At 34.2% G+C, this 27995-nt stretch overlaps 1 protein-coding gene and 1 long non-coding RNA gene across 9 annotated transcripts; one reads left to right on the forward strand and one right to left on the reverse strand.

Annotated features, from left to right (window-relative positions):
* The first annotated feature begins 218 nt into the window (after positions 1-218).
* Positions 219-11864, forward strand: LOC110840091 (uncharacterized). Of its 3 annotated transcripts, XR_015536495.1 has the most exons (3): positions 236-900; positions 1514-5353; positions 11746-11864. It is a non-coding gene; the product is annotated as an uncharacterized LOC110840091 (long non-coding RNA). The 3 variants fall into 3 exon arrangements; XR_002546766.2 differs by lacking the exon at positions 11746-11864 and having other exon boundaries at positions 219-900; positions 1514-5006; XR_015536496.1 differs by lacking the exon at positions 11746-11864 and having other exon boundaries at positions 219-828; positions 1514-5006.
* Positions 3378-27946, reverse strand: LOC110840101 (receptor-type tyrosine-protein phosphatase H). Of its 6 annotated transcripts, none has more exons than XM_087353646.1 (20): positions 27603-27946; positions 19581-19763; positions 18640-18988; positions 16746-17027; positions 16139-16420; positions 15532-15813; positions 14925-15206; positions 14321-14599; positions 13575-13856; positions 13026-13334; positions 11332-11428; positions 10554-10783; positions 9832-9908; positions 8309-8443; positions 7622-7744; positions 7308-7459; positions 6992-7127; positions 6118-6184; positions 5475-5615; positions 3378-3842 (listed from the first exon to the last, which is right to left on the reverse strand). In XM_087353646.1, exons 3-19 carry the CDS (start codon positions 18881-18883, stop codon positions 5485-5487), a joined length of 3390 nt encoding a protein of 1129 aa, XP_087209772.1. In that variant the 5' UTR covers positions 18884-18988; positions 19581-19763; positions 27603-27946; the 3' UTR covers positions 3378-3842; positions 5475-5484. The 6 variants fall into 6 exon arrangements, with proteins under 6 accessions (XP_087209772.1, XP_087209771.1, XP_087209770.1 ...); XM_087353645.1 differs by lacking the exon at positions 19581-19763 and adding an exon at positions 20334-20498; XM_087353644.1 differs by lacking the exon at positions 19581-19763 and adding an exon at positions 20334-20505.
* Between the last annotated feature and the right edge of the window lie 49 nt (positions 27947-27995).

Consider the following 27995-nt stretch of genomic DNA (forward strand, 5'->3'; position numbering starts at 1 on the left):
GCAACACAAATGCGCTTTTTGAGACCACTATTAGGTTTTACCAGGTTGGACCATCAGAGGAATACTGTTATCATAGAAAAACTTCAGGTTATAAATATGGTTGAAGAAATACAAAGATATCAACAAAATTGGAAAGACGATTTGCAACGCATGGACAGAAATTGGCATTGCGTTACCAACCACGAGGATGTAGATACCTGGGACGACCAAAGCGTCGACGGAAGGATTGGAAACATCTATCTTGGGATTCATACGAACAGGCCATACGACCTAAACCCCAAAAAAGTTCATGGTCATTCTTAAGATCGGCACTAGGTGGGGGCGTGTGGTTAGCGTCACGCCCAGACTCCGATAATGAACTGGGAGAAATACAACTTATATAACTAATCCCATGGCACAAGGTCATGCGAGGCTTCGGGTCTCCATACACTGCGTTCCAGTTGACTCGCTCTTGCTAAATCATAAACCCATACTGTTAGATTCATAAAAGCCGTAATAAATCGTATTGTACTCGGCAAACAACGTAGTATGTAGGTGACGTCACAGCTGTAAGAAATTGATACCGATTCTACATAAGTGAATTCGTATTTGACTACGGACGATCTGAAATACTATACAGACCTAAAACCTGAGGTGTAGGCTTCCACCGCGGCCGTACGATACGCTGTAGTGGTCGCTGGTACCTGCCAAAAAATTAGACTCTTGATATTCTTCGTTACAGTTTTCTAAAACTGCTCTTTAAAACGACGAGTTTTGGTCCATATATTAGCAGTCTTACCCGTGTCTGGAAACCTGTTGAAAAAGAATGCAGTGTATGGGGACCCTCAGGTAAAACAACTTGTTATGTACACCATCTTTTTGAGCAGTAGATGTTGATCAAGAAATATCTTTTTCTTTCAGGTAATCTAACCAATCAACACTGTATTCACAAATGCCTGTCACTGGACCTAGTATACTGATTCATTCAATCCATATCTTTCTGCATTCTATTTTAACATTTATCTGTTGAACTATTGAATCAATGAGGTCATTCTGGATGTCATTACATGTGCCAATAAAAACTGTTTTGTTTTAATTATACTTGTTAAATTTTAATTCTAAGAGACACATTCTAAAACTTTAAAGTAGTATATACAATGAAGAACCTTCTTTCTTTTCAACCACTTTCCATTAGAAAACAGACAACTGTTATTGTAACATGTTCTATTAAAAATCTTTATGTTTTAATGCATTAAATGGGTAAAGGTTTGGTTCCTTCAAGAGTTCTTGGAAACCAGGTAACTAGAACACAGGAGTGGATCTTTGATGAACAGGTTGTAATGAAGGGGCTCAGAATTATGCCAAAGTAAAGATTTCCATATCAGTGTCATTGAATACTCAGGATCTGTTAATAGGGAGACTTACCCCTCCCCAAATGTGTCCCATATATAGCAGCTAAAAATTGGCAGTCATAATCATGAATAGAATTAAATTGTTAGCAGTTTGTAATAATTCTGTCTATTATTTTTTTCAGGTGTGAAACTTGTTTCTTGGATTAAAGTTGTTTGAGAACAGAGAGGAGGAGGAGAATATATGGATCTAAGAGGGAAGAAGTGACAGGGGGTTGGAAGAAAGTACCTAATGAGCAGCATCATTTTTGAACATCACTAAACACTATTATGAGAGTCAAATCAAAGAAGGATGAGACTGGTGGAGCATGTAGCACATATGGGAGAGATAAATGCATACAAAGTTTTGGTCAGAAAACCTGATAAAAAGAAACAATTTGTAAGTCCTACATGTTTTATGCTATTTTCATGACTGTTATGTTTGTGCCAATTAATTACTTACAAATATTACTTTCATGTTTCTGGAAGTTACTGGTTGACTACGGCCTGAAATAATGTCAGTATTTGAAAGCTGCATAATGAATACATATAACTTTACTTGCATATTATATGATCTTTTTCTCACATAAAATTAGCATTATTGAATTAGGTTTGATTTTCCATTCAATGTAGAACAGACCTAATGCCAAATGTACATAAGGATACCATATACAGTATATCACCTTCATGACAAGAAGATGAAGACTGAAAGATAACAATTTAAACATCAATGAATGAGTGCTAGATAATGAATCTTCTAAATGTTAATGCTGAAACAGCCACTGTTCTTTAGTATTAGCAACACAGCATGTGTTTCATACCATGCTGTAACAATATATTACTACACAACACAATTGGATGACTTCTGCTTTAGTAAACTCATTTGAAATATCCTCCCATTAACCTTCATTAAAATTCTTGTACCTTTTCAAGAATGTGGACTTCTGGGTTATGACATCATGTCAACTTGTAGGTGGTCAACAATGTTTCTGAGCAAATTTTCACCATAATTTTCAGGGTAGAAGATAGCCACTTCGTCCATTAAGATGGAAGTGACGTTATTCCAAAACATTAGTAACCACCTATGTGACTACACCACATCATAAACTCAGAAGACCACAATCCAAATTTTCACTACTGTGAAGCCACAATACTTCTGTTCACAATGACAGAAACAATTTTGCTTTCACAACATAGTTCTAGTAGTTATTCTCAATATGGGAAAATGTTAATGTGTGATATATGATGTCATCTGGGAAGGACATTTAATAAAACATAGGAACATTTATGCAGTCATAATGATGTACAATTGCTTTAAAAGGTGCAGGATATGTAACAAACCTAAATATGGTTTACCAATTAGATCAGTAGTTAAATTAAATTAAATCCGTGGCGTAACAGCTCCAGAGAGCCAAAGCCGACTAGCTTGACTGCTGGCCTCATGTTCACATGCCTAAGCAGAGGTGAACGATCATCCAACCAGATATAGGGTGACGTGTGGTCAGCACGATGAATCCCCAGTCATTGCTAGCTTTCCTGACTGTATTACGCTACTCATTGTAGCTCCCCAATTTCCTCACGATGCTGAGTTGGCACCAGTCCCATACACTGGTCGAAATCTCATGAGAAAATTTCTTCTCCCCCGAGACCTGAACCAGTGCGCATTCCATATCACCGGTCCGAAGCATGATGCCTCAGACCGCGCGGCTATGGCGCGGGACTAGATCAGTGGTTCTAAAGCAACAATTTTCTGTGGCTTCATTCAGTTTTAAGAAATATTTTACTCTGCATGTTCCAAAATATTTTAACAATACCATCATTCAGGGCATGCAGATAAAGAAAATCTGAAGTTTGGAATTAAACTTCAAAATTCCTTAATCCTGGTTACATCTGGCATTTAGTATATTAATGAAAAAAGCACAAGACCATACTTTAAAATCACTAGCATAGACATTATGAATATTGTATTTAAATAAATGGAAAGGGAAATATTAAATGATTTTCATCCAGTTTGTTAGATTATAAGGTATAATTTTACTTTAAAGATAAGATGTTTCAATACCTCCTCTACTGAGGAACAAATTTTCATTATTGATTAAAACCAAGTGTCCATTTAAATTATGTTTGAAGAGTAAACCACACAGTACTAAAAATCTTACCTCTACTTAACCGTTTCCACGCTACATATGAGATGACTTGTTTAGAAGCATTTGATCTTCTGGTATGGATTAATTCAGTGTTTGAGATCAGTAGGAAAAATGTGTTGTTAGATGATAAATATATTAATACTAACAGAAGAACATTTTGCACAATGAAATCCCACATGGAAAGGGTTACTGACACATTTTTGGAGATTATATAATTATCTTTAATTCTTTTGTGCAGAGACTGTATGTGAATTAGAATAGCAGCAGTCTTCTTGTGCCACTCACAATTTCTTGTCAGGAGCTAAGCCTCACCATCCTTCTTACTCCACTGAAACAGACAGTCAGAAACTAAAATGATAGGAAAATAGTCCTAATATTTAGTATTTAAAACATACTTAGTTCTGATGTTACTTAGCAAACACTGATCAGAAATGATACTTCACTATTATTGCAATAGACATCAGAAATGGGAAATTAATAACAAACTGTCATTGTTTCTACAAAATATGCATTCAGTTTCAAAATTTGTGATACAAAGTATGAATTAGATACTTGAACACACTAGTTCTCTGCAACATAACTTATATGAAACATACCTTTCTCAGCAGACACTAGAACTTTTATCTGAAGAATGGCTGACTTAAAAAGTTCATGTCATTATTGCATTTATACTCATTAGCAGACGTTTGTCCCCCAGAAACAGGTCAATACAAATATTGTACACCTGTTTATGATCTTCCATTATAACAACTATAAAGATCATCATTAAAATGGTTCATCAGTTACTGGTATGGTTAAACTAGCCTATCAACTTTGACACTAATTATGTGATTACAAAACACAAATGGTGCAGTGAACAGCCTTTGTTACACATGACACTACTGTATAGCATCTCCATCTCAAGAGCTTGTAAGGCCAAACTTAAGAATCACACCTTAGGTGCAAACTAAAAATAAATAAATGCTGATGAATATGCTGCAAGATTTGCATCATCAGTATAAAATATTCCTAACTTGTATTCAGGAGGCCCAATGTCCAAATTTTGGTTCAAAGACCAGCTAATCTTACTTATTTTTATCATCTGTTTCCTCAGTCTCTCCAGGCAAATTTCAGGATAATACATTAAATTAGGCCATGACTGCTTCCTTCCCCATTGTTTGCAATTCATTACTCACTTATCATCCTAACATTTGATGTGATACAGTCTGAGCTATTAACAGTGTTATTAAATACATAAATAACAGACACATGAATATCAGAAGTAATAAGATATGCAAAATTTCAAAGAAGAATTTCAAACATGTCAGATGACAGAATGATGAATAAATAATGAATGGAAAGGATATGGGAGGAAGTAGTTGCAGTCTAATTTAAGTTACCACATTTGCCTGGAGGGACTGAGGGAAACCATAAACATCTCAGTCAGGATAGCTGGTCTCTAGGCCAATATTTTAACCCAGGACATACAAAATAAAAATACAGGTATTGGTAACCACTTGGCTGTGATATTTGATTATATTTGACCAGTTATGCCATTTCTCTACTGTGGAACCATCGTGACAGAGATTTATAACAGCAGAATTTAAGTCAATATTTAGAAAAGACTTGCTTGATGTTATAAATGACCTGTGTAATGTTAACTAATGTGTTAGTCTAGGAACATTATGGCTGGTGCAATTTAGCCAGGATCAGAAAATAATAGTGTCGAAGCAGAAGAAATAATGAAGCCCATCTCCAGAATGAGGCTACAGACAATTTAAATATGATGAAGGCAATGGAGAATATATTGTGCTGCTCATTGCTACCATCAGCATGTGTATCCTGGCATCTCACATTTTGGTAAGCAATGTAAAATTCTGTCTGTTCTTTATAATTTTTTGAACAGTTTAATGGCAGCAAGACTGTATGTTTAGAAGAAAGAGCTGTAACCAGCCATTCCTTTTTGGTTTGATTAACTTACATGTATAGTTCTACAATTCACATTCACTTTCCGAGCTGCTATTCTTCGAGCTCACCTTGGGTAGTTTCTCATACTGCAGAGTGCTAAGCGAGGTGCCCACATTCTCATAGATAGGCTCCAACGAGTTATTGATTACTGTTCCTGATAATGAGAAATGTTACTTCTATGAATAAATTATGTAATAATTGTCTATACATATTACATAGCAACAGTATTTTCACCACTGTCCCCCAAATTTTATAATCTCTAATGGATATGGTGAGTAAAATATGACTACAGTATATAGAAAGAACTTGACACCTCTAGGAAGATGGCTGTCTTCTGGGATGTTGCACTGCGTCATCTGGTAGAAGGTTACTGATGTTTAAGAGGTATATGCTGCCTCCAACATCAGGGTGATGAGTAAATGCAACAACCCAGAAGACCACCATCTTCATACTCACCGCCATCAGAACCTGACACCCATATGATATGAAATAAGTTCAATACAATAATTTTATTCACCGTCTTTACACAATAAAATTATTGTATTGAAAAACACAAGCATGACGCAATTAAGATATATGAAATAAGTTATTTGTTCATTTTCAGCCAAAAACATAACAATATTTCGTTCATTCTAAAAATATACATCTGGGCTCACCTTGATTTACAATTGTTGGATCTTCTATTGCATCTTTAATGCACCTGTAGATGTATGTGTACTGGCCCTGTAAACAGTAATAGCAGTTCAGATCCCAAACATGTAACTTTTAGGCACATACTATTCCCAGCAAAAATATGATTATAAGTAAAGAAATAGTAAAAGGAAACACATATTTACTTTCAGTAATTGAACTTGGAGAAAATGAAGGTGAATGAACAAATTTTTAATTTCTTAATGGAAACTGAATGTAACAAAATCCATTCAAATAATTAGACACATCTAAACATAACATTTACTCCAATGTTTTGGGAACTGTCTCCATCAGAGACAAATGTAACACTGCCACAAACAAACTGATCTACGAGTATATGTTAGATTAACACAGCCCTATCCCGATTTACCAAGAAGTAGTGGTTAGAGTCAAATGGTCACTCATGAAACAGCCAGCCCAGCTCCCTGATGGTCATGGTTCCAAAAATGTTGGTTTCTTTTGACCTCAATGTGGCTGATGGCCTAGTGGATTTGATGAAATGCAATGTGTAGATAACATTTCTTTGGTGCCCAAAAAAAAGGCTTTTTACTACTGGCCCTTCCCAACCCATGGTTCTGATTTGCCACTCTCACTGGCCTGGTCCATCTCCTAGTCCTCTCCCTGCATCATCCACATCCTACTCTTCTTCATTCCAGTAAGATGGAGGCAGTACATAACATTGGTCTACAGCCAAAAGACTATATGATGCAACATACTCTATACTCACATCACCATGTAAACCTCAAATCCTACATTTCTAGCATCATTTCAGTGTTCACATCACATTCTCACAAAGTTTCCTCACCAACTATATCACATTATTCATGAACTTATACTCACCTCAGTTTGTACCATATTTGTGCGTTGTTTACGTAATTTGAACACAGTACCAAATATATCCACCTTTTTGTTCTCACAAATATGTTGCAACAAAATATCAACAGCGATAAGTGTTCCAGTTCTTCCAACTCCAGCACTGAAGCAAAAAATAAATAAATAAATAAATAAATAAACAACCTGTAAGTTAGCACACTAACATGAACAATAAACTGTAAAAAGTTCTAAGGAAACAGGAATGTATACAAATTGTTTCAAGCCTAATTTGAGAATCTGTTACAAAAATTAAACAACAACAACAACTTGAAACAGGACGTGCCTGCAGTGGACAAGAATGAGACCCAGTTCAGCTGCACATGCATGGTGTCTCATGGTCTGACAAAACTGGATCATTATGTCTGTGCTCTGTGGAACACCAAAGTCTGGCCACTCTCTGAAGTGTAGATGTGATAATGTTCTCTTCCTATCACCCTAAAGAATAAAAATAAACTAAAATACAACCACATAATTCACTACAAATAATAAGTTCTAAATAATAAATTTGCGTAATAAACTGACTAACGACATCAAGAGAATTCATCAGCCCTTCTAATATTCTCTTATAAATTAAAAGTGTATGTACTCCCACAGTACCTTTATCAGGACAAGTGTTCGAGCTGTGTGAATGGTGAATTTAATCTCTGTAGTACAGCGTATGGTCATATCCCCAAAAACTACACTTTCACGAAGATTTGGATAATACTGATGACACTTCACCTGGAATAAAAAGTATGAGCTGTGCAGAGAAAACATTTAGCACATTTTGAAGTTAAAACAGCAATAATAATCACACATACACATACAAGACCATTGGTAAGTAGACTACTGTAAAATCTGGTGCAGACTATGCAAGAATTGCATGCCTATTTTGTAAACATTATACAACACAAGATGGAACTATGTGCTCAAAATTAGATGCAGAAGTGGGTGTAAATATTTCAAGTAGTTATGCCATCTCTTTGCATTAAATGCAATAGAAAATCAGGGTCTTGAGAACCACATAGTTTCATAACCCAGAACCATAACAACGACATTTTCATGGTCATGAAAACCTCAAATCTCAGATTACAATTTTTATTCTTAATGACCTAAAAAATAAATCAAAGACAAGTTATACATTCATATTCACTTCTAGGGTCAAAATGACATTATTTATTATCATACTGATTTATTCATACTAAGTGACATCTGTGCTTGTTACATTTGACTTCTCAGAAAAGACAGAAGCTGTACTTTGTTTCTACAGATCATACCACAATAAAAAATTTTATATGTACTCACTTTGTCTTGTTCTATAAGATTTGTGACCATAACAATAACACGAACATCATGTTGAAAAACCATACGCCAGAAATCCACACATGTATCCTCCTTTGGTCCTTGAGTTGCTATATACTCAATATCATTGCTGTAACCCTGGAAGATCACTAATGCACATTAATGAACAACTTTACCTGTGATCATGAATAAATTAAATGCAGACAGCCAGTGTGGTATAGGTGGTATAATGTCTCTACTACCTGAACATCAAATTCACATTAATACAGAGCATCCTGTTTTCACAAACAAGGCTCTGGAAACCAAAATCATGATGGTATAATATAACCATTAAATCTCTTGAAGATAAAATGCCTGACACTACCCAATATCATCTGAGCAAGTCACAGTATTATGAACATCATATGTGGCATGAAAGAAATGTCAATATCAAATTTGGTTCAGTTAGTCTAAGGGTAATTTTGTATTTTTCTATGCATAAAATGCATAACATGAACAGATAATAAAACACAATTTGTGCCTATCTGCAGTTTCAATGTAGAAAAATATTTAACAAACATCAATAAAATTTTATATTACAAATCAACACCAAAATCTGCTAAAAAAAATTATCGTAAACCATGCTGCAGTAATTTAACTTTACAACACTTCTAAGAAAAGTCTCATAATAAGAAAAACCAATATTCATCATAAGTAAAAAATTAGACCTCATTAATAGGCCTATACAGACTAACTTTCATTTGAAAAATGTTAATACGGTGCATATTTGACAAAATACAATGCAAGAAGAATGAACTACAGGTGATTTTGCTAGTACTGCATGAGAGCAAAGCTGCAGTTACCCCTGCATGCTTTAAACACTTCTACAATTCATATATTATAATTTCTTTCACTTCTCAAAGCTATGTTTGGTGAGTACCTGACCTCACAGCATGGCACGTCTTCAGGTTTCAGCTAGAGGAACAGCCTCCAGTTATGGAGATCAGCTGAGAATATATTGAATAAGCAGTCGCAGACAGCGTGAGGCTAACAACCTCCACCGTAAAAAACAGCATTGTTATGAACAAATTAACTAAGCCTCGGACCAGGACAGACTCTTTGGCATGACCATGGCAATTGAAAAATGATATGAGATTTGGAAACTGGAATATTAGGAGTCTCTATACAGTTGGGGTATTGAAATCAGTGATTAGGGAATTAGAGAATTATATGCTAGATTTAGTGGCAGTGCAGAAGGTGCGATGGGAGGGGGACATCATGATCCCGTTGGAGAATTTCATGTTTTTCTATGGAAGTGGGAATGACAATCCTCAGTTATGGTATCTTTGTTCATAGCAGAATTAGGGCAGCATGTTAAGAGATTCAGGAGAAATCTATCAGAGATAGGAGTTGAAGGAAACTGAATTTTGTTGGCCCAGGACAGGTTCCGGTGGTGGGCTTTGGTTAATTCGGTGATGAACCTTCGGGTTCCGTAAGCCATCTAGTTGGCTCACTTCTTAAAGAAAAGCAGCTTCATCTTATTATACCTTAATGAATGATGCATTGATGTAATGAGAAGTTGGGTCTCCATCAATCATATCAAGTGTTACTCTTGTAGAATCATCTGTAAGCAATAAAAATATCATATTTAAGCTATGTTCTTTCTGCCTGAATGATGCAAAAATACATCCTAATGTTCTTACTATGCTGTCATCTCTTCTAAATAAGTTGGAACAGATTACATCATCTGATCTGTTTAACGTAAGAATTGATTCTGGAACAATGAGTCCTGTAAACATTTCTTAGGATTCCTTCAATGGGGGACTGGCCCATCACAAGACAATTACCTACACAAAACAACAGAACACAAAAATATGTGGGCATATATGAACTTGCAATTCTAGTATTCAATCTATAGTAAGCATTTACATAAGACCAGAATGATCAGCACTGTTACTGCACTGTTTATTATTAAGTATCACCCTTCAAGCTACTTGGGTATTTTAATTACTTAATTCTGATGTAACAATGACAATAACCTCAATGTCATTTCACAGTTCTTGTTTTGCATGTTAATATAAGTAATGTGAAATTGTAAGGATTTCCGTAGTTAGTTTTTTATCAAATTAAAAGTTTCAAACGCTTTATTAAGCCTGAAACCAACCAGTCCCTTTGTTATTTCTTGTCATACATTCTGTTCCTTCATGTATGCTCCTTCCTTGTCCGCAAGCCCTAAATAATGCACAAACAAATTTTTTAGTATACTTACATGGCAAGATATTGATGTATCGGTTCTTTCTCCTATTTTCTGGTATCTGTCCATTGAGACAGGAGCTAGACGCAGATATGTCAACGCTCAGTGTTGCTAACAGTTGGTACTCACTGCCTATTCTAGTGGGTGTATCCAGCATTTGAGCACAGTATGCTGGAAACTTTTTTAAAAGAATTGGCTGGGGTCGTACAGTAACTTGCTTAGCCCTTGCAAAAAACTTTGGTGGCCTACAAGAAACAAAGTAAATGTGACAAACAAAGTAAGAAATGCAAGAAACAATATAATATAGGAAGTTCTGTGCTAATACAGGGAGATCCTTTGACAAGGAAAATACAATTCATTCATCAACTGCTAACTCACCTGGAAAGCCACATGCTACGGCTAGTTTTTCAGTTATCTATCTTCATAATGTACTACATAGTGAAATGACAAGTTTGCCCCAAGAACCAAAATACAGTTATCTCTATGTTAACATATCCACAGGTTCATCAATATTTTGACACTGCAAGTGAGTATGTATAATTTGAATCCTGAAGTTCTCACTAATTTACTCCCAATTTCAGTAGGTGTAATAAGTATAGAGAATTTGTAAAGGTAATATGCTAGAAATAAAAATTATTACATCCAAATTTAAAAATAAATACAGTTTAAAGCAAGTGAAATGTTCATTGCAATGAAAACCTCACATTTCATACTTATAAACATACATTTTAACAGTTTATCAAATATTACATATGTTAGGTCAAAATCTTAAAAACCACGGAAACATACTTACCAAACAAGAGTACCTTGACGGTATGTGACAAACACAACTGCCAGTAGTCCCACTACTATGATGGCGAACAGGACACCCACAATCATTCCTACTGGCACTATACATACATAGAAAACAAAATAAATAAATAAATTAAGATAAAAAACTAATTTAAAAGTCATTAATTAATATAATTCAGATAATTAATTATAAAACCCTATATTCTACATAAAGGTGAGAACTGACATCCACTAGAAAACATATGGTATTCATGTCTTTCACATTCATTTCACTTTCAATGACCCAGTATTCCTTATCACATGACAACTCTTGAATTCTTATCACCAGTGCTCTTAGGTACAAATAGTTGGCAGTACATTGAGGTTATGTACAGCAATTTTAACATACTTTGACTATTCTCTTAATATTCTGTAGGAAAGGTGCCAGTGCTGAATACCAAAGCATACTGCCACAAAGACAACACTGCCTATCACAATGGTAAAAATCATCAAGGTAAGCCAGTGAAAGCTGCAGGCTCTTATTCAAAACAATAGTTGTAGTGTTAACTTTTTAATTTACAATGTGATAAAGTGGCAGCTAGTATAATTAAGTAATTAGCATACAAAACTGACACAACACTGCGTTACTGATTCTAACATTATTCTCCCATCTTTGTGCCTGTTTTCCAAGTGGTCAAGTTTTCATATGAATTTGTGAAACCTGTCTTGCCTGCTTCATCATCCTTGATTTGAACACCCTAATAGTATTTAGCATAAAATACAAATTGTGATGTATAAAGTGAAGCTTTCACAGCGAATGAAGTTGATGAAAGATTCTCGCGTCACAAGCCGCATCAGGTGGCTGAACGGTGAATAAACCATAGCAGAAGATAAGGTTTATTCACCACTCAGCCACCTGACATGGCTTGTAACCCGAGAAGCTTTCATCTACAAATTATGATGCTCTTCATTATGAAATTCTTTCCAGCCTCCTGTTACCACCTCATTCTCAGGTCCAAATATTCTCAATGCCCTGTTCTCAAACACCTAGCCATAATTCACCCAGTTACAACTTGGACATAAATGGAATATTTAATCTCTTCGCCCTTAAATCTTAATTTACTTGTAAAATACTGATATTCTGCATTGTTTATTTATTTAATGCTCTGAAATTTCTTGAAACAATTCCATATGTAATATGCAGGAAATCATAATGTAAATGATGCATTGTGCATAACAAGCAAAGTTCAAGCAATGTCTACATTCTGCACTCTCTGCCATCCCAAAATCAATTAACAAATTAGTAACAAATAATACAGTCTAAAAGCTCAAGGGTGTTCTACATAAACTGTCATTCCTGTCTTAACATTCAAAATTGTTTGCAGTTTCTCCCAGTCTCTTGTGCCATGTATCGGAGACTGAATTAACTTCTTGATGATTCAACAGACTGTATGATGTATGGGGGCAGTGTTCCTTTCACATCAGTTCCCAAGTTTTCTTAATATGACATAATGTAAAATAATTGTTTTTGTTTTATAACACAACAGAGCAAGATTACAGTCTATCTAAAGGTTAGGAGAAAGCTATGAACAAAATAAGCTGAACTGCTGAAGTCTTATCACTGTACAACAAAGGCAATTGACCTTTCCTGCTGAGGTATCTAATTCAGAGTTCAAACATGAACCTCAGCAAGAATTCTTCCTCAAAGTAACTCACCATCTTCCTCAGTTGTAAGGTATATAATGGAACTGTTCCTGGATGAGCCCCATTGATTTGTAATATATGCCACACAGCTGTAACTAGTAGAAGGTGATAGTTCAACAACATTTACAATAACAGAGTCATTTAGAAATTCCTCTGATGCACCATTTCTAACAGGGAGTCCAGGCATGTCAACTGCAATACACACAACTGTACAGTTCTGAAGCTGACATCTGTTGAAGCTAAGATCAGGTAATGCCCACTTTAAACAGACCATTTCAGTTTCCAAGCATAATGTATCATTATATTCAGGAGCTCCAGTTACTGAAAACAAATAAAAATTCTTATTATAGTTATTATCAAAACAATTATAAGGTATTGATTTTATAATAAAATCAACAATACAGAATATTTTGCACGAGCATTATTACTATTAAGTTTATCTGGTCATTAGGCTGTTGAAACAAAATGAACATAAATAATATACTTAATCATAATCACAATTATTCCTTTACTAACCACACAGAACAATTGTAAGTCACTTAAAGTAAAAGTATCTCTTACCTTCTCCATTTGTTGTACTCAACCTATTTACAGGTTTTGACATATAATTTTGAGAATTAACTGCACTAACAGATACCTCATACTCTACACAAGCACTCAAATCCGGTATATTGTAAACTTCAGTGCTGATCTCTTGTCGAGTATTGCTACTGTCATCTGCAGTGTCTTTCCATTCTAGGTAATAATTTTTTACACAGTATCTATTTACACCTGGTTTCAACCATGTTACTGTTAAATTGTGAGACGTTTGTTCAACAAGTAGATTTTGAACCTCTCCAGGAACTGTAACAAGAAGACTGATATGAACATTTAAACAGGTCATTCTTTACATTTACAATACTGCACATTACTGCTCAGTAAATTCAGTTTCCAGACAAACACACATAAAATGTCAGAGCAGTGGTAAGCACCCCTGCTTCTATTTGTGTTTGAAATTCAGTACACAAGCCTGACATGAAATTTGTGGCTTCTTGCAGCTCCTCCAGACAAATGCTGAGATCGTACTAAATTAAAACAGGCAACAACCACTAACTTCTCAATTCATAACTTACAGCCATCTTCACATCTGACACTATAACCTACATAGTTCAGAAATAATTATGTAAATAAATGAAGAAAGAAAAACTTGATCTTAAATGACACTAAGTGAGTACATTATTTTGTCTGTGCTGCTAACAAAATTATATATTGACCTAAAAGATTTACCACACTTTTCACACCTACTTGTTTAATGCACAACTACTCACCATCAATTTCTGTTCCCACATTCTTTACAGCAGCTGTGTTCTCATCTCTGTCATTCATAGCTCTTACAGAGACTTCATATTCTACACAAGCATCAAGACCATCTATGACAAAGAATTCTTCACTTGTAACGTTCTTGCTGGCACTGTTTCCATTTATATTGTGTTTCCACGATATGACATAATGCTTGACACAGTTACCATCAATAATTGGTTTCTTCCATGTTAAACTAATATTGTGGGAACTTGGTACCAAAGTTAATTCTTCAACTTTGCCAGGCACTGTAAAGCAAAAAATAATGCAGATTAATGAAAATAACACCATTCAAACTTATGATACATCACTGTGGCAGGAGGTAAAGATAAGTCCAGCAAATTAATGGACAATTAAAAATCAAGAATGAAGACGTGAATCATAGATGACACAAGAAAAGCTGACAATGGCAATGAAAGCTATAAGCAAAATGACGTGTAATGTTTTATTGCATTAAGTCTTATAAAACTGACAAGAGGCTTGTAGACATGGCAGACACAGACAGTTGGAGAGTCCTATACAAAAGTTGACCCACAAGTATGGAAATTGACCTTTATATTAATTGCAACTTACCATCTACAACTGTTGTTATATTTTGAACTTCGGCTTCTGAGCTTCTATTATTTGCATTCACAGCTGTAACTGATACTTCATATTCTACACAAGCATCAAGACCATCTATGACAAAGAATTCTTCACTTGTAACGTTCTTGCTGGCACTGTTTCCATTTATATTGAGTTTCCAGGATATGACATAAAGCTTAACACAGTTAACATCAATAATTGGTTTCTTCCATGTTAAACTAATATTGTGGGAACTTGGTACCAAAGTTAATTCTTCAACTTTGCCAGGCACTGTAAAGCAAAAAATAATGCAGATTAATGAAAATAACACCATTCAAACTTATGATACATCACTGTGGCAGGAGGTAAAGATAAGTCCAGCAAATTAATGGACAATTAAAAATCAAGAATGAAGACGTGAATCATAGATGACACAAGAAAAGCTGACAATGGCAATGAAAGCTATAAGCAAAATGACGTGTAATGTTTTATTGCATTAAGTCTTATAAAACTGACAAGAGGCTTGCAGACATGGCAGACACAGACAGTTGGAGAGTCCTATACAAAAGTTGACCCACAAGTATGGAAATTGACCTTTATATTAATTGCAACTTACCATCTACAACTGTTGTTATATTTTGAACTTCGGCTTCTGAGCTTCCATTATTTGCATTCACAGCTGTAACTGATACTTCATATTCTACACAAGCATCAAGACCATCTATGACAAAGAATTCTTCACTTGTAACGTTCTTGCTGGCACTGTTTCCACTTATATTGGGTTTCCAGGATATGACATAAAGCTTAACACAGTTAACATCAATAATTGGTTTCTTCCATGTTAAACTAATATTGTGGGAACTTGGTACCAAAGTTAATTCTTCAACTTTGCCAGGCACTGTAAAGCAAAAAATAATGCAGATTAATGAAAATAACACCATTCAAACTTATGATACATCACTGTGGCAGGAGGTAAAGATAAGTCCAGCAAATTAATGGACAATTAAAAATCAAGAATGAAGACGTGAATCATAGATGACACAAGAAAAGCTGACAATGGCAATGAAAGCTATAAGCAAAATGATGTGTAATGTTTTATTGCATTAAGTCTTATAAAACTGACAAGAGGCTTGCAGACATGGCAGACACAGACAGTTGGAGAGTCCTATACAAAAGTTGACCCACAAGTATGGAAATTGACCTTTATATTAGTTGCAACTTACCATCTACAACTGTTGTTATATTTTGAACTTCAGCTTCTGAGCTTCCATTATTTGCATTCACAGCTGTAACTGATACTTCATATTCTACACAAGCATCAAGACCATCTATGACAAAGAATTCTTCACTTGTAACGTTCTTGCTGGCAGTGTTTCCATTTATATTGGGTTTCCAGGATATGACATAAAGCTTAACACAGTTAACATCAATAATTGGTTTCTTCCATGTTAAACTAATATTGTGGGAACTTGGTACCAAAGTTAATTCTTCAACTTTGCCAGGCACTGTAAAGCAAAAAATAATGCAGATTATTGAAAATAACACCATTCAAACTTATGATACATCACTGTGGCAGGAGGTAAAGATAAGTCCAGCAAATTAATGGACAATTAAAAATCAAGAATGAAGACGTGAATCATAGATGACACAAGAAAAGCTGACAATGGCAATGAAAGCTATAAGCAAAATGACGTGTAATGTTTTATTGCATTAAGTCTTATAAAACTGACAAGAGGCTTGCAGACATGGCAGACACAGACAGTTGGAGAGTCCTATACAAAAGTTGACCCACAAGTATGGAAATTGACCTTTATATTAGTCGCAACTTACCATCTACAACTGTTGTTATATTTTGAACTTCAGCTTCTGAGCTTCCATTATTTGCATTCACAGCTGTAACTGATACTTCATATTCTACACAAGCATCAAGACCATCTATGACAAAGAATTCTTCACTTGTAACGTTCTTGCTGGCACTGTTTCCACTTATATTGGGTTTCCAGGATATGACATAAAGCTCAACACAGTTACCATCAATAATTGGTTTCTTCCATGTTAAACTAATATTGTGGGAACTTGGTACCAAAGTTAATTCTTGAACTTTGCCAGGCACTGTAAAGCAAAACATAATGCAGATTAATGAAAATAACACCATTCAAACTTATGATACATCACTGTGGCAGGAGGTAAAGATAAGTCCAGCAAATTAATGGACAATTAAAAATCAAGAATGAAGACGTGAATCATAAACACTCATATATTAGATAACACAAGAAAAAACGACAATGAAAGCTATAAGCAAGATGATATGTATGTAATGTGATGTTGCTTTCACAATTAAACTCTCAACTTTTTCTGGTACTGTTAAAAGTAAGAGCAGTGTAAATAATTGAAATGTTGTTATTCGTAATTCAAAGTTGAGCCATTTTATCAGGAATAAGAATAAGACAAATTTCTATAATTTATACATAAACCCAGTGTGCACTTGCTTGGTAATTTCCTGAAAAGAAATAAAATGCAATAATGAAAATCTAAGTTATCAAGTATATGTTAGTGTTGTGACCAACTTGAGAGACAGAGATCATGAAACAAAGTCACTATAATTAGACATTTGAGATTTGAGGTTCTCAAGTATAGACTCCATGTTCATTCATGTTTATAATGTATGGTAAAACACATTCAGTTTACATGATTAAAACAGTTAATTTACTATGACAGTTATATATATATATATATATATATATAATATCAATAACAACAATGACCATTCAATTCATTATTTCATCATGCAAACAAAATAGCTATAGGAGCCAAATACAAAGTCAGCACAAGAAAATTAAATAGTAACTTCATAAGAAACAGGATCTCAGCTCTAGTTAAGGAAGAGAATACAGAATGGCATGATCATGGTTGCACATAACTGCATTTTATCATCTGTAAACAAGTAGGAATAAAAGTGGTAAAGAACAAATGATATGAGCAGGTACTAGAGGCATATGAGACAGGTCAACATAATTAAATTACTATATTAAGGAACAAACTAATTACAACAGACAGAACCATACCACACACCATACACAATAATACACTTCAAGACAGAACAACAAACATGTTTCACAAATATGTACTGACTAAAATATAGAGAAATGGAATGTGAAGGTTGAGGTGATGCTGATAATTACTAGTGCAATTGGAAGCTTATCATGATCGTTTAGAAAGCATTTGGAAGACATCCCTGGACAACACTCTAGCAGAGATACACAAAGGACTGCCATTCTGGGAATGCACACATTTTGAGGAAGATATTAATGTAGCACTTTAATAATTTCAAACGTATTTCACAGAAGCTATAATGTAAATAGCATTAGGAGCAGGACCAGCACACTGTGAGGTACTGCTGATGATGATGAAAGTTATTTTTACCTGGTTATTCACAATGGTACATCACATTGACACCTTATTTTCATAACAAAACAATTTTAAAAATGTATACCTTCACATTTCAACAGTTGATTTTAGCATGTAAAATTCACTATTGACATTGTCATATAATGAGAAGGTTGTTCCATTTTGTCAATGAGCTTAGGTAAGGTTGTTGTGGTGGTGATAATACAGAATGTCACAATCTTCAGACAAATATTTTAAAAGGCAGTAATATATTCACAATTATTAAAATTTTCATTTTATAACATACCATCACTTCATCACCTTAAATGATTCTTACCAGAACATAAAGAAGCTGCTGTTAATTCTCTATTAGTTGATACTTCGGTACTCAAAGTTTCATTTACAGAAACATGTGAAATTCCTGATGTAATGTCTGTTGTGCTGTCAGCATATGGGATGGTTGGTTCAGAATTAAATTCATCTTCAGTGTCACTACTGCCAGTTAAATAATTACTTGGTGTTGTAAAGCTTGTTGAACAGATGAGCAAAGAGAAACAAAATGAAACAGATGCAGGGAACATCTTCAAAAATTACTTGTGGCAATGTACACACTCTTTTCAATCCCCATGTGCACCAGCTCCATACATATTAACTCCAAATAAAATGGATGATGGTCCTCTCTGAAACTGAGAGACAGAATAAGATATTTCAGATTAATTGACACTTTGTAATATTTTATATTTGTAAAAGTTTAGGTTCTCATGACAGCAAGAATTCAGATTTTGGTCTCCTGGGTAGTCCTCTTGGTGGCTACTATTTCAGAGCAACATACTGCTTTTATATTTTGGGTAGAAAGTAATAAAGAACAACACACTTATAACCACAACAATATTTTAAAAAAATAACTGGAATGTTCAAAATCTGACATAGTTTGATTAAAAAGTGGGCATTTTTAAGGCTTTACATTAAATACTGCCTGTAAATGCAGATGTAAATAAAGCTTACAAAATCAAAATATACTTATTTGTAGTAGTATGAGGATGGAAAGAGAGGATGGTAAAAGTATACTCAAGACACTAAACAGATAATTTTGAAGACATATTCGTGACAGAAATGTATACAAATCCTGTTAAATCCCAAGTGTCTTACATATTTGCAGTTATATCTACATTTCCATATGAGTAAGTATTGTATGATATTTGGTCATTATTATGTGGCTTAATAATATAAATAAAATATTATGTTGTCTCTCTCTACACAACAAGAAACTGTACAAACCTAATGATGGTCTTCTGGGTTGTAATACCATGAAGACTTGAAGGTAGATACCAATGTTTCATAGACACACACTGTATGAATCAACATACAAATCCACATGGTATTCCAGTTCCTGCCTGCAACATTCTTCATAGTTTAAACAGCATCAATTTAACAAACTGTCATAGAAATATCAGGATTTATCTGTAAATAAATATTCCTGCTTTTGTGATAAAGTTTTGTCTTCACATTTTATTATACTTGAAGTAAACAAACACTACTTTTCTTCATGTGTTTACTATTATTGTACCTAATTTTACATATTCAAAAGCACAGTGCCAGTTCTTTCGTATTATTTTGCATACATTATCCTCCTTTCAAACACAACTGCCATTTAAAGCCACAAAGAATGTTGTAAAGCAAAAATGTTAACACCATATAGATTTGTATGTATACACATATAGTATGTTTGTACAAATGTTGGTATCTATCTGTAATTACACATTACAATCCAGAAGACCAACACTGATAACTTCACTACCACGAGCACCTCAAATCTCACAGAAATTGTACTTTACAAATCAAGAGGGATAGAAACAAGTGAAAAAACACAGTCTTTGTTAACTTTAAGGTATATTAACTACTAATTGCTAAGAGATGCCAGAAAAGTAAGCAAAAGTCTTGAGAAGAAATCTATGTTTCTTTACATTCTTCCACCAGTAAAGAGACATCTGTGGAACTTATATTTTAATAATCATTCAACAAATAACATACCTTTCAGCAAAATGTTTGCTAATGTATGTTTTCACACCCGAAAAACAAGAACTCATGACATCACAGCTTTCAGAATGCACACAAGTTTCATGCATCTTCAACCCTGAAGATGGACATAGCGTATTTCTCTAAAATACTGGTTTCAACCCAGAAGTCCACATAGTGCTACAACCTATAAGACCAGCATCAACAAGTTCCAAGCATATTTATACATACAATTGTAACCCACAACCTATCATACTATATTGCACATGCCCATCAATTATTGCCATGAAACAAAATATCAATATAAATTTTTATGGTTGTCATGCTGTTAATTCAGAATAGCACAATGATGGCCTTAACATGATTCTTTAAATGTCTATCACAGAACAATTTTTGAACTCTCTCTCTAAGACCCAAGATCAGATCATATTTGTCATTGCTTGCATTAAGGAATTAAACAGTATGGACATGTGATTATCAGTTATCTCTTATGATACAATGTTCATAATGTGTTTGAAGAAAAATGGCTACTTCTTTTTCAAGATGTTATTCAAGCCAAATATCACACACATACAGATACTGTTGTACCAGAAACATCGCTTTTCTTGTAACACAAAGGAGATAATTTTGTTTGTATATTGTATCATGTCAACACTTTTACTTTTCAGACATTATCATCTTTAGGAAAAATGTATTTTTAGCACACAAAACATCCCAGTTACCTGAAAGCATGAATATGTATATTTAGTATATTATGTGGTTAAAAAGGGGGAAGCAGTTTTATCACTCCCTTATAAATTTACTATACCTTGATTCCAACTACAATCACTGCCACACCAGAATATGATTAAATCAATTAGTTATGAAGTATTTTAATTTCACTCATAAAGTTGTTTAAAATTAAACTTTTTACTGTAAACTTTGAAAAAAACTAATGAAGTTAAGAGAGAAAGTTTTATGTTATAGTCAAGTTAATCATGTAAACTACACAAAGTGTAAAAGGAATTTGGTAGTGCTCTGTAGATAACAGAAACTGCTCATTCAACTTGATCCAGCTCAACTTAAAAAGATGATATCTAGAAGGAAGTTTAGAAGCCAAGTTATATCCTGCATGGCTTCATGCTATTTCCTGCATGGCATGAAAGACTAAACACAATGAAAGCAAGATGCTCTTGACTCATACAACGCAAGAGCTGGATTAACTTATTATCCACATGCTCAGAATGGTTAGATTAAATATTTGCTTTGCTTGCATACTTCTAGTGTAACATCATTCACATAAGCATCAAGTTTGCTTAGATGGTAAAATAAAATCCTATTAACTTAGAAAAAACATTAAAAGAAATCATTACTACAAAAACAAATAATTATCATCGTCATCATATTCATAAAGTATTAGGCCAAGTGGCCTGTAACGGTTTCATTCCATCTCTTTAACGGTCTTCCCAGGCTTCTCTTTCCTTTCGGTCTGTAGTTCAAAAGTTGGTTTGGGATTCTATTAGAGTCCACTCTTACAAATAATTATAAAAATATAAATATGAAAACAACAATTAAATGATTTTGTGGGTGTTCAATTTTTTCCCACTTTTCCCAGAAGAACATGTAAAGTAGTGACTTTTCATTCTTTAAATGGAATTTGGTCTTATGTGGCCACTGTTTAAGTCTATGTAATATGTACAAGATGTGTAAGTATATATTTATGTACATATGTATATGTGTGTGTTTGTGTACTTGCATGAATGTTAAGTGTTTCTTTACAAACTTCTTACTATGTATTCAAACTCTTTCAAATTTCTACCAAAAATAGGTATCTCTGATTATCTCTGATTACATGGTTTATAAATCCTACATAAATGAGTAAGATATGAATGGCAACTAGTTTCCTTGCTAACTTTATATGACTGTGTACTTTGTAATAATTACAAATTCTGAGCTAACTGTTCTATGGTCAAAGTGAAATACAGGATTTTAATTTATGGTTCAAAAACTTTGGTTTTATATCTGTTTGACTCACAACAGAGACCTGGGCATTATGAAGTTTTCCTCATTCCCTCCTGGCAACTGTTCATTTTCTCCCATTTCATCCTCATGGACTAATGATAATCATCCACTTTACCCTCAGCATTCAAACACTTTTGTAACTGATACAATGTAATTAAATAAGGTACGAAACAGACAAGCAAAGCCCATTTTACTTCCAGTGTAATACTAACCAAAATGAAATTCTTGAATAATACTTGGAACCAACAAAATAAAGTAATCCTATACCTACAGCAGAAATACCTTCAATAATAATATTACTATTTTGCAACAATGGTGATAAGTCATCCCATTCCCAGTGCTACTTCCAAAATAAAATTCTATAGCATTACTAATGTACTGAATTGCTCAGGAAGTTAATGTTGTCCTAGTCTGATATTAATGCACATAAATCCATATCAATATCACTCACAAAGAGAAAGATAAATGTGAATTACATTACTGATAAGAAAACCCTGCTCTAACTTAGACAAATTTAGATACTTTTCATGTCTGATCAATATACCTTTTAGAAAAGTCCCTTTGACAGGACCCCTGACTGTATGTTATGCCCTAAATTGCTCAAAGTTAGTGATGATAAGTACTATGTATTTTGAGTTTTTGGGAAATTCCACTGTATTGTGGAGGGCTGGTTTGTCACTGCTTCAAAGAAATTATGGCAGTTCTCTACCTTGAAGGAGAAATGACTGGCGGCAGATTTATTCCCCACATTTATAGTTACTGCATATTCCATAATGGGCAGCTACATTATTTGTACAGTTCACCAAATATTATGATAATCAAACCAATGAGTTACATTTGGGTCGGATATGTAGCATGCAAGGAAAAAATTAGACAAGTATACAAAATTTGGTGAAAAAGCCTGCAGGAAAAAGACCACTTGAAAGATCTAGGAATAAATCACAATACTATCAGAGAGGGTATGTAGGTTTGAACTGGAATCATCTGACATGGGACAGAGAATGGTGGCAGGTTCTTACAAATATAGTAATGAACCAAAATGGATTTCTTGACCATTTGAACAAGTTTTGTCTTATCAAAAAGGGTTTCTTTATAGTTTTATAAGCAAGTAACTAATATCATGGAGCAAAGGCTTTCTTGAGCACCTGACAATATTCTCATTAGTTTTATAAGTACTGTTCACATATTTACATCTTGCCCTATGCTGACTACATTATAATTAGTAACTGTCCAGAGAATTACTGACCTATCACTATTTTCTCACCTATCTTCCTTCTAAAGGGAAGGCAGGCTATGGGATCATATTCGTGAATGTGTATCCCCCTTTCTTTTCCTATCCTACCTAAGCATACTAACCACACTAACATTCCTAACATGAATATTCCTTGTAAGATTTGAGGTTTTCACAGCGGTGAGTATGAAGATTTCTAAGATATTGTAGGTGCGTCATATTGTGATTTATTTAAATAGTATTAAAAATATATTAAAATTGGCCGTCAATCACAATATAAGATAATTAAAAGATTAAAATATCATTTTACGTTCCGTATCGAGTAAATGTTCCACATGTAAATCGAGTACTCGATACGGAACGTAAAATGATATTTTAATCTTTTAATTATCTTATATTGTGATTGACGGCCAATTTTAATATATTTTTAATACTATGAAGATTTCTGTCTTCTGGGTTGTTGCGCTGTGTAGTCTGGTCGATGTTAACCAACGTTTCAGAGGTCATACTGCCTCTGTCATCAGGGCGCCCTGATGACGGAGGCAGTATGACCTCTGAAACGTTGGTTAACATCAACCAGACTGCACAGCGCAACAACCCAGAAGACAGAAATCTTCATGAATATTCCTTCCCTCCAATTGACAGATTTTAATTATATTTGGTAGGGACATTAAACCATTTTTAATTCCCTATCATCAAGAATACCAACATGACAGCAACGTGTACTTTTGAGGTAAAGCAATGCTGGAGCTACTTAAAAGCACAGTAAAAGATTTTTATTAACATATTTTTCTTTTGGAATCTAAAGTAACATGGTAGCTGCCTGAAATTTATATGCAACTTCCTGTTTGGCAGCAGTAAATAGCAAACAACTGGAGCTAGAAATGAAAGTCTGGAATCAAAATATATAATTACTTTATATTAACTTTCAAACATAATGTAGCAATATTTTAAGGTCATGTCTGACAACTTTCATACGTGATGCCATACCATTATGTTAGACACAATGTCACTTAAAACCATCAAAATAGTCTTAGTTATATTTTGACATTTTTAAGTGGCATTATGTCTAACAGAATGTATAATGTACAATATATAATGTGTAATAACTGAGGAGCACAGAAAAAATTACTCAGTTGTGAATTATGAACTTATTAATTGTCTAGATTCTCTATTTCAATGGAAGCATTTAATGAAAAATTAGGTCAAGTTTTCTTCAGCACTTCTTGTTACCACATAAAACTTTCATACCGCACCATGAACAGTTTGTGAAATGTTAGTCAACTCACAATAAACAGCATAATACAAAGTGTCTTGCTCATATGAAGGGAAGGGGGAAACAATTCTTCTCCCAGAACCTTGTATATATCCTACTTCCCAAATATGTTATCAAAGTTAATTTAAAAAATTATGCCAAAAATTATGGAAAGGTTATTTCATTCAGATAGTCACATATTTAGTTCACCATGTATATCCAGTAAGCATTTTTGTTTTTGCACACTATATACATGTTTTCCCTTTTTTACAGCCTTTTTCTCATTCATACACACCTTATCAATCCAAGATTACTTGTTATAAGTAGAACTGTATGACATACATCACTAAACCTGGTAAAAAGATAATCATCTACAGATAAAATTATCAATACAGAAGTGAACTGTGTTTCTTACAGCTATTTCTGTCATTTATAAACATGCATAACGTATTAACGTCTACAGGAGTCCTTCCATAACTTTCTTCAAAAGCAATGCTATAAGAAATGACAATAATAAATCAAAGTTGTCCTTGGAAAGAAATTAAGAGTAGATTAAATTCAGGAAATGCTTGTTACCATGCAGCTCATTCCTTCATCTTCCTGTTTGCTATCTAAAAACATAACCAACTAATCCAAATCCACAGACCACAGCCCTTGCTCAGAAGTTAATCATTGCTCAGCTTCTCTAGCAAAAGCAAAGATATAACATACCTTAACCTGCAGTTTTGTATGGTTGTGAACATTCTCTCTCACGTGAAGGTAATAACAGAAAGAGAAAATTTTAAGAACAGGTTGATGAGAATATTTTGACCTAAAAAGAATTGAGGAAACTGAATAATGATTTTCATAATTCATAACCTTTATCAAATATTATTAGGGTGATCAAATGAAGGATGAGATGGGCAGGGCATATAGCACACATGAAAACGGTGAGGAATGTGTCCTAAATTTTGGCTTGAATACCTTAAGGGAAGGGACCAATTATAAGACCTGGTTTCAGGTGTAAATACAATATTAAACTGTAATGATATAGAGGGTTTGAATGGATTCATCAGGCTCATGATATAGACTGGCAGCAGGCTGTCATGAACACAGAAATGAATATTCAGTTTCCATGAAAGTTTCAGAATAGCTGAGTGACTATTATCTTCTCAAGAACTCTGCTGCATGGAGTTACCTGAATATAGCATCAACATTACCACAGATATATATCTTTGATTACAAACCATCCTCATATTCTTCTGTGTTTATTTCAAAAGAATGTCTTTACATCTAAACTGCCATACAGAAATTAATGAAAAAACCAGCTAACATCACACGAGACACTTATAAAATCTAAAACTGCAGACTTCCTCTTTTTAACTAATGTCAAGATGTTGAATAAGACACAATTTGATGAAATACAAGAGGAGCCCAGTTGGTTTCTCAATGTGAAAGATTAAAAATGTAATAATATTTATAACAGTGAAGCTTCACACAATGTCAAAATACAATAAGGTATGTTGCCAAACTAATAATATGTGAATAACATGAAGTTTTCTGCATTGTAAACCTAAGTTACATTCCTGGATGAAGAAGAAACTGAAAAATGCAAGAACAGCAAGAAATCACTGGCTATATGTTCATGGTGTAAAAAATTGTGTTCCCATTACAATTATGATGATTACCATACATAATTCAGCAAGCCTGTCACCTTAGGCTGTTGTGTCTAAAACAATATTGACAGTGTGTAAAGCTTCACTGTTGTCAAATGTTTGAGTATTTTCAATCTTTCATGTTGAGAAACCAACTATGTTCTCATCCTTGGATATGAATAAAGAAAGAAAGAAAACAAAATTTTATGGCCTCCAGAGCCATTACAGGTATGGTGATTAAGAAAACTGGATATCAAACCCACGCTGCCTGCACCACACGCACATAAACATGCTTTCACAATCAATAAAAGGAGGCCTCTTTTACAAACTTATGAAGCAACAGTAAAGAACATGAAAAGTAAAGCTGTATATTACAAAGAAATACTGGAGTTGATACATAATATTTTTGCCAGGATGTCAGAGGAAGGCCCACTGTACTATCACAAAATTGGAGCCAAATTGGAAGGTAACAATCAACTGGGTTCCCTTGCCAGAGTAAATTGAACACAAAATGTTAACCTATTTGAAGTGTTAATCCCAAAATGTCAAGGGTTCAAATTCTGAAGAATATTTCACTTTATGCCGGAAGGTTCCATTCAATTCAGATAACCTACAATGCCATATTGACTGGACAGGTTATGTGTAGCATAGGATGATACATATCGCAATTTGGAGTGAACACTCCTAGCTCTGCCTGGTGGGACATGGTAAAATAACAAAAACCAGTCTGAACAGCCGCTGTGTGTCTGAAAAGCCTCCATCCTGAATTCAGACCCTATAGCTCTGAAGTGTAAATCAGGTGACACCACTGAGATAACAGATGTTACTTACTTTTGTGGTGATCTGGGTATTAAAACATGCCCTTATCAAATTAAATTTGAAAATTATATCTCTGAGAGCTTTGAATATAGACTTCAAAAACTGAACTACTTTCTACCTTTACTCAAGCCATGCTTTCAGCACAAGTAACATTAAAACTGTCAGTGAATATAATTAAAGGTAAGATATTGTAATAAAAATTACTCTACATACATGACACCTGCTTTAATGTATTTATGGATTCAATAAATACTTAACTGGTGGAAGATCACATACTGATTCACTCATTTTAATATGATCTTAATGCACCCTAAAACATATTCAGTTAAATAACATTAACTCACCATGCCACAACAAATTATTCCATATAAAATATTGCCACTTCTTAAGTTGAGTCTTGATTTCTTATTATTTTGTCACAATTGTTCAGTGGCTTGTAGGAAATAGTGTTCAGCTTTCCTGGTTGTTCAACATAATTCACTTGATTGATGCAAGTCTAGTAGCACGTTTTATAAGAACTTGTTCACTCACAGAACAAACTCACCAAAGTCAGCTACCTGCAAACAGTCTACATGATTCACATACAATATGAACACAAATGTTTCTATAGCCAACTGGGATGTGCATTTAGGGTGAGGTCCAGCTATAGTCATGGTCTGGCTCTGACTACACAAGTTTTATCAGAAGGAAATGATAACAACACAGGCTCTACCAGGGAGGGAAGGGGAGGGGGACAG

This window comes from Zootermopsis nevadensis, unplaced genomic scaffold, assembly GCF_977971745.1.
Source record: "Zootermopsis nevadensis isolate Lab colony 2312 unplaced genomic scaffold, Znev_1.0 Znev_ptg000022l, whole genome shotgun sequence".
Lineage (NCBI taxonomy): Eukaryota > Metazoa > Arthropoda > Insecta > Blattodea > Termopsidae > Zootermopsis > Zootermopsis nevadensis.

What these genes read in the sequence shown, in the direction of transcription:
- LOC110840101 (XM_087353643.1), bottom strand. Translation starts at nt 18,883, where the DNA reads ATGTTCCCTGCATCTGTTTCATTTTGTTTCTCTTTGCTCATCTGTTCA. An exon ending in ATACATCAATATCTTGCCAT is followed by an intron (nt 9,909 to 10,553) that starts GTAAGTATACTA and finishes TATTGCTTACAG; the next exon opens with ATGATTCTACAAGAGTAACA. An exon ending in CAAATATGGTACAAACTGAG is followed by an intron (nt 6,185 to 6,991) that starts GTGAGTATAAGT and finishes TACTGTTTACAG; the next exon opens with GGCCAGTACACATACATCTA.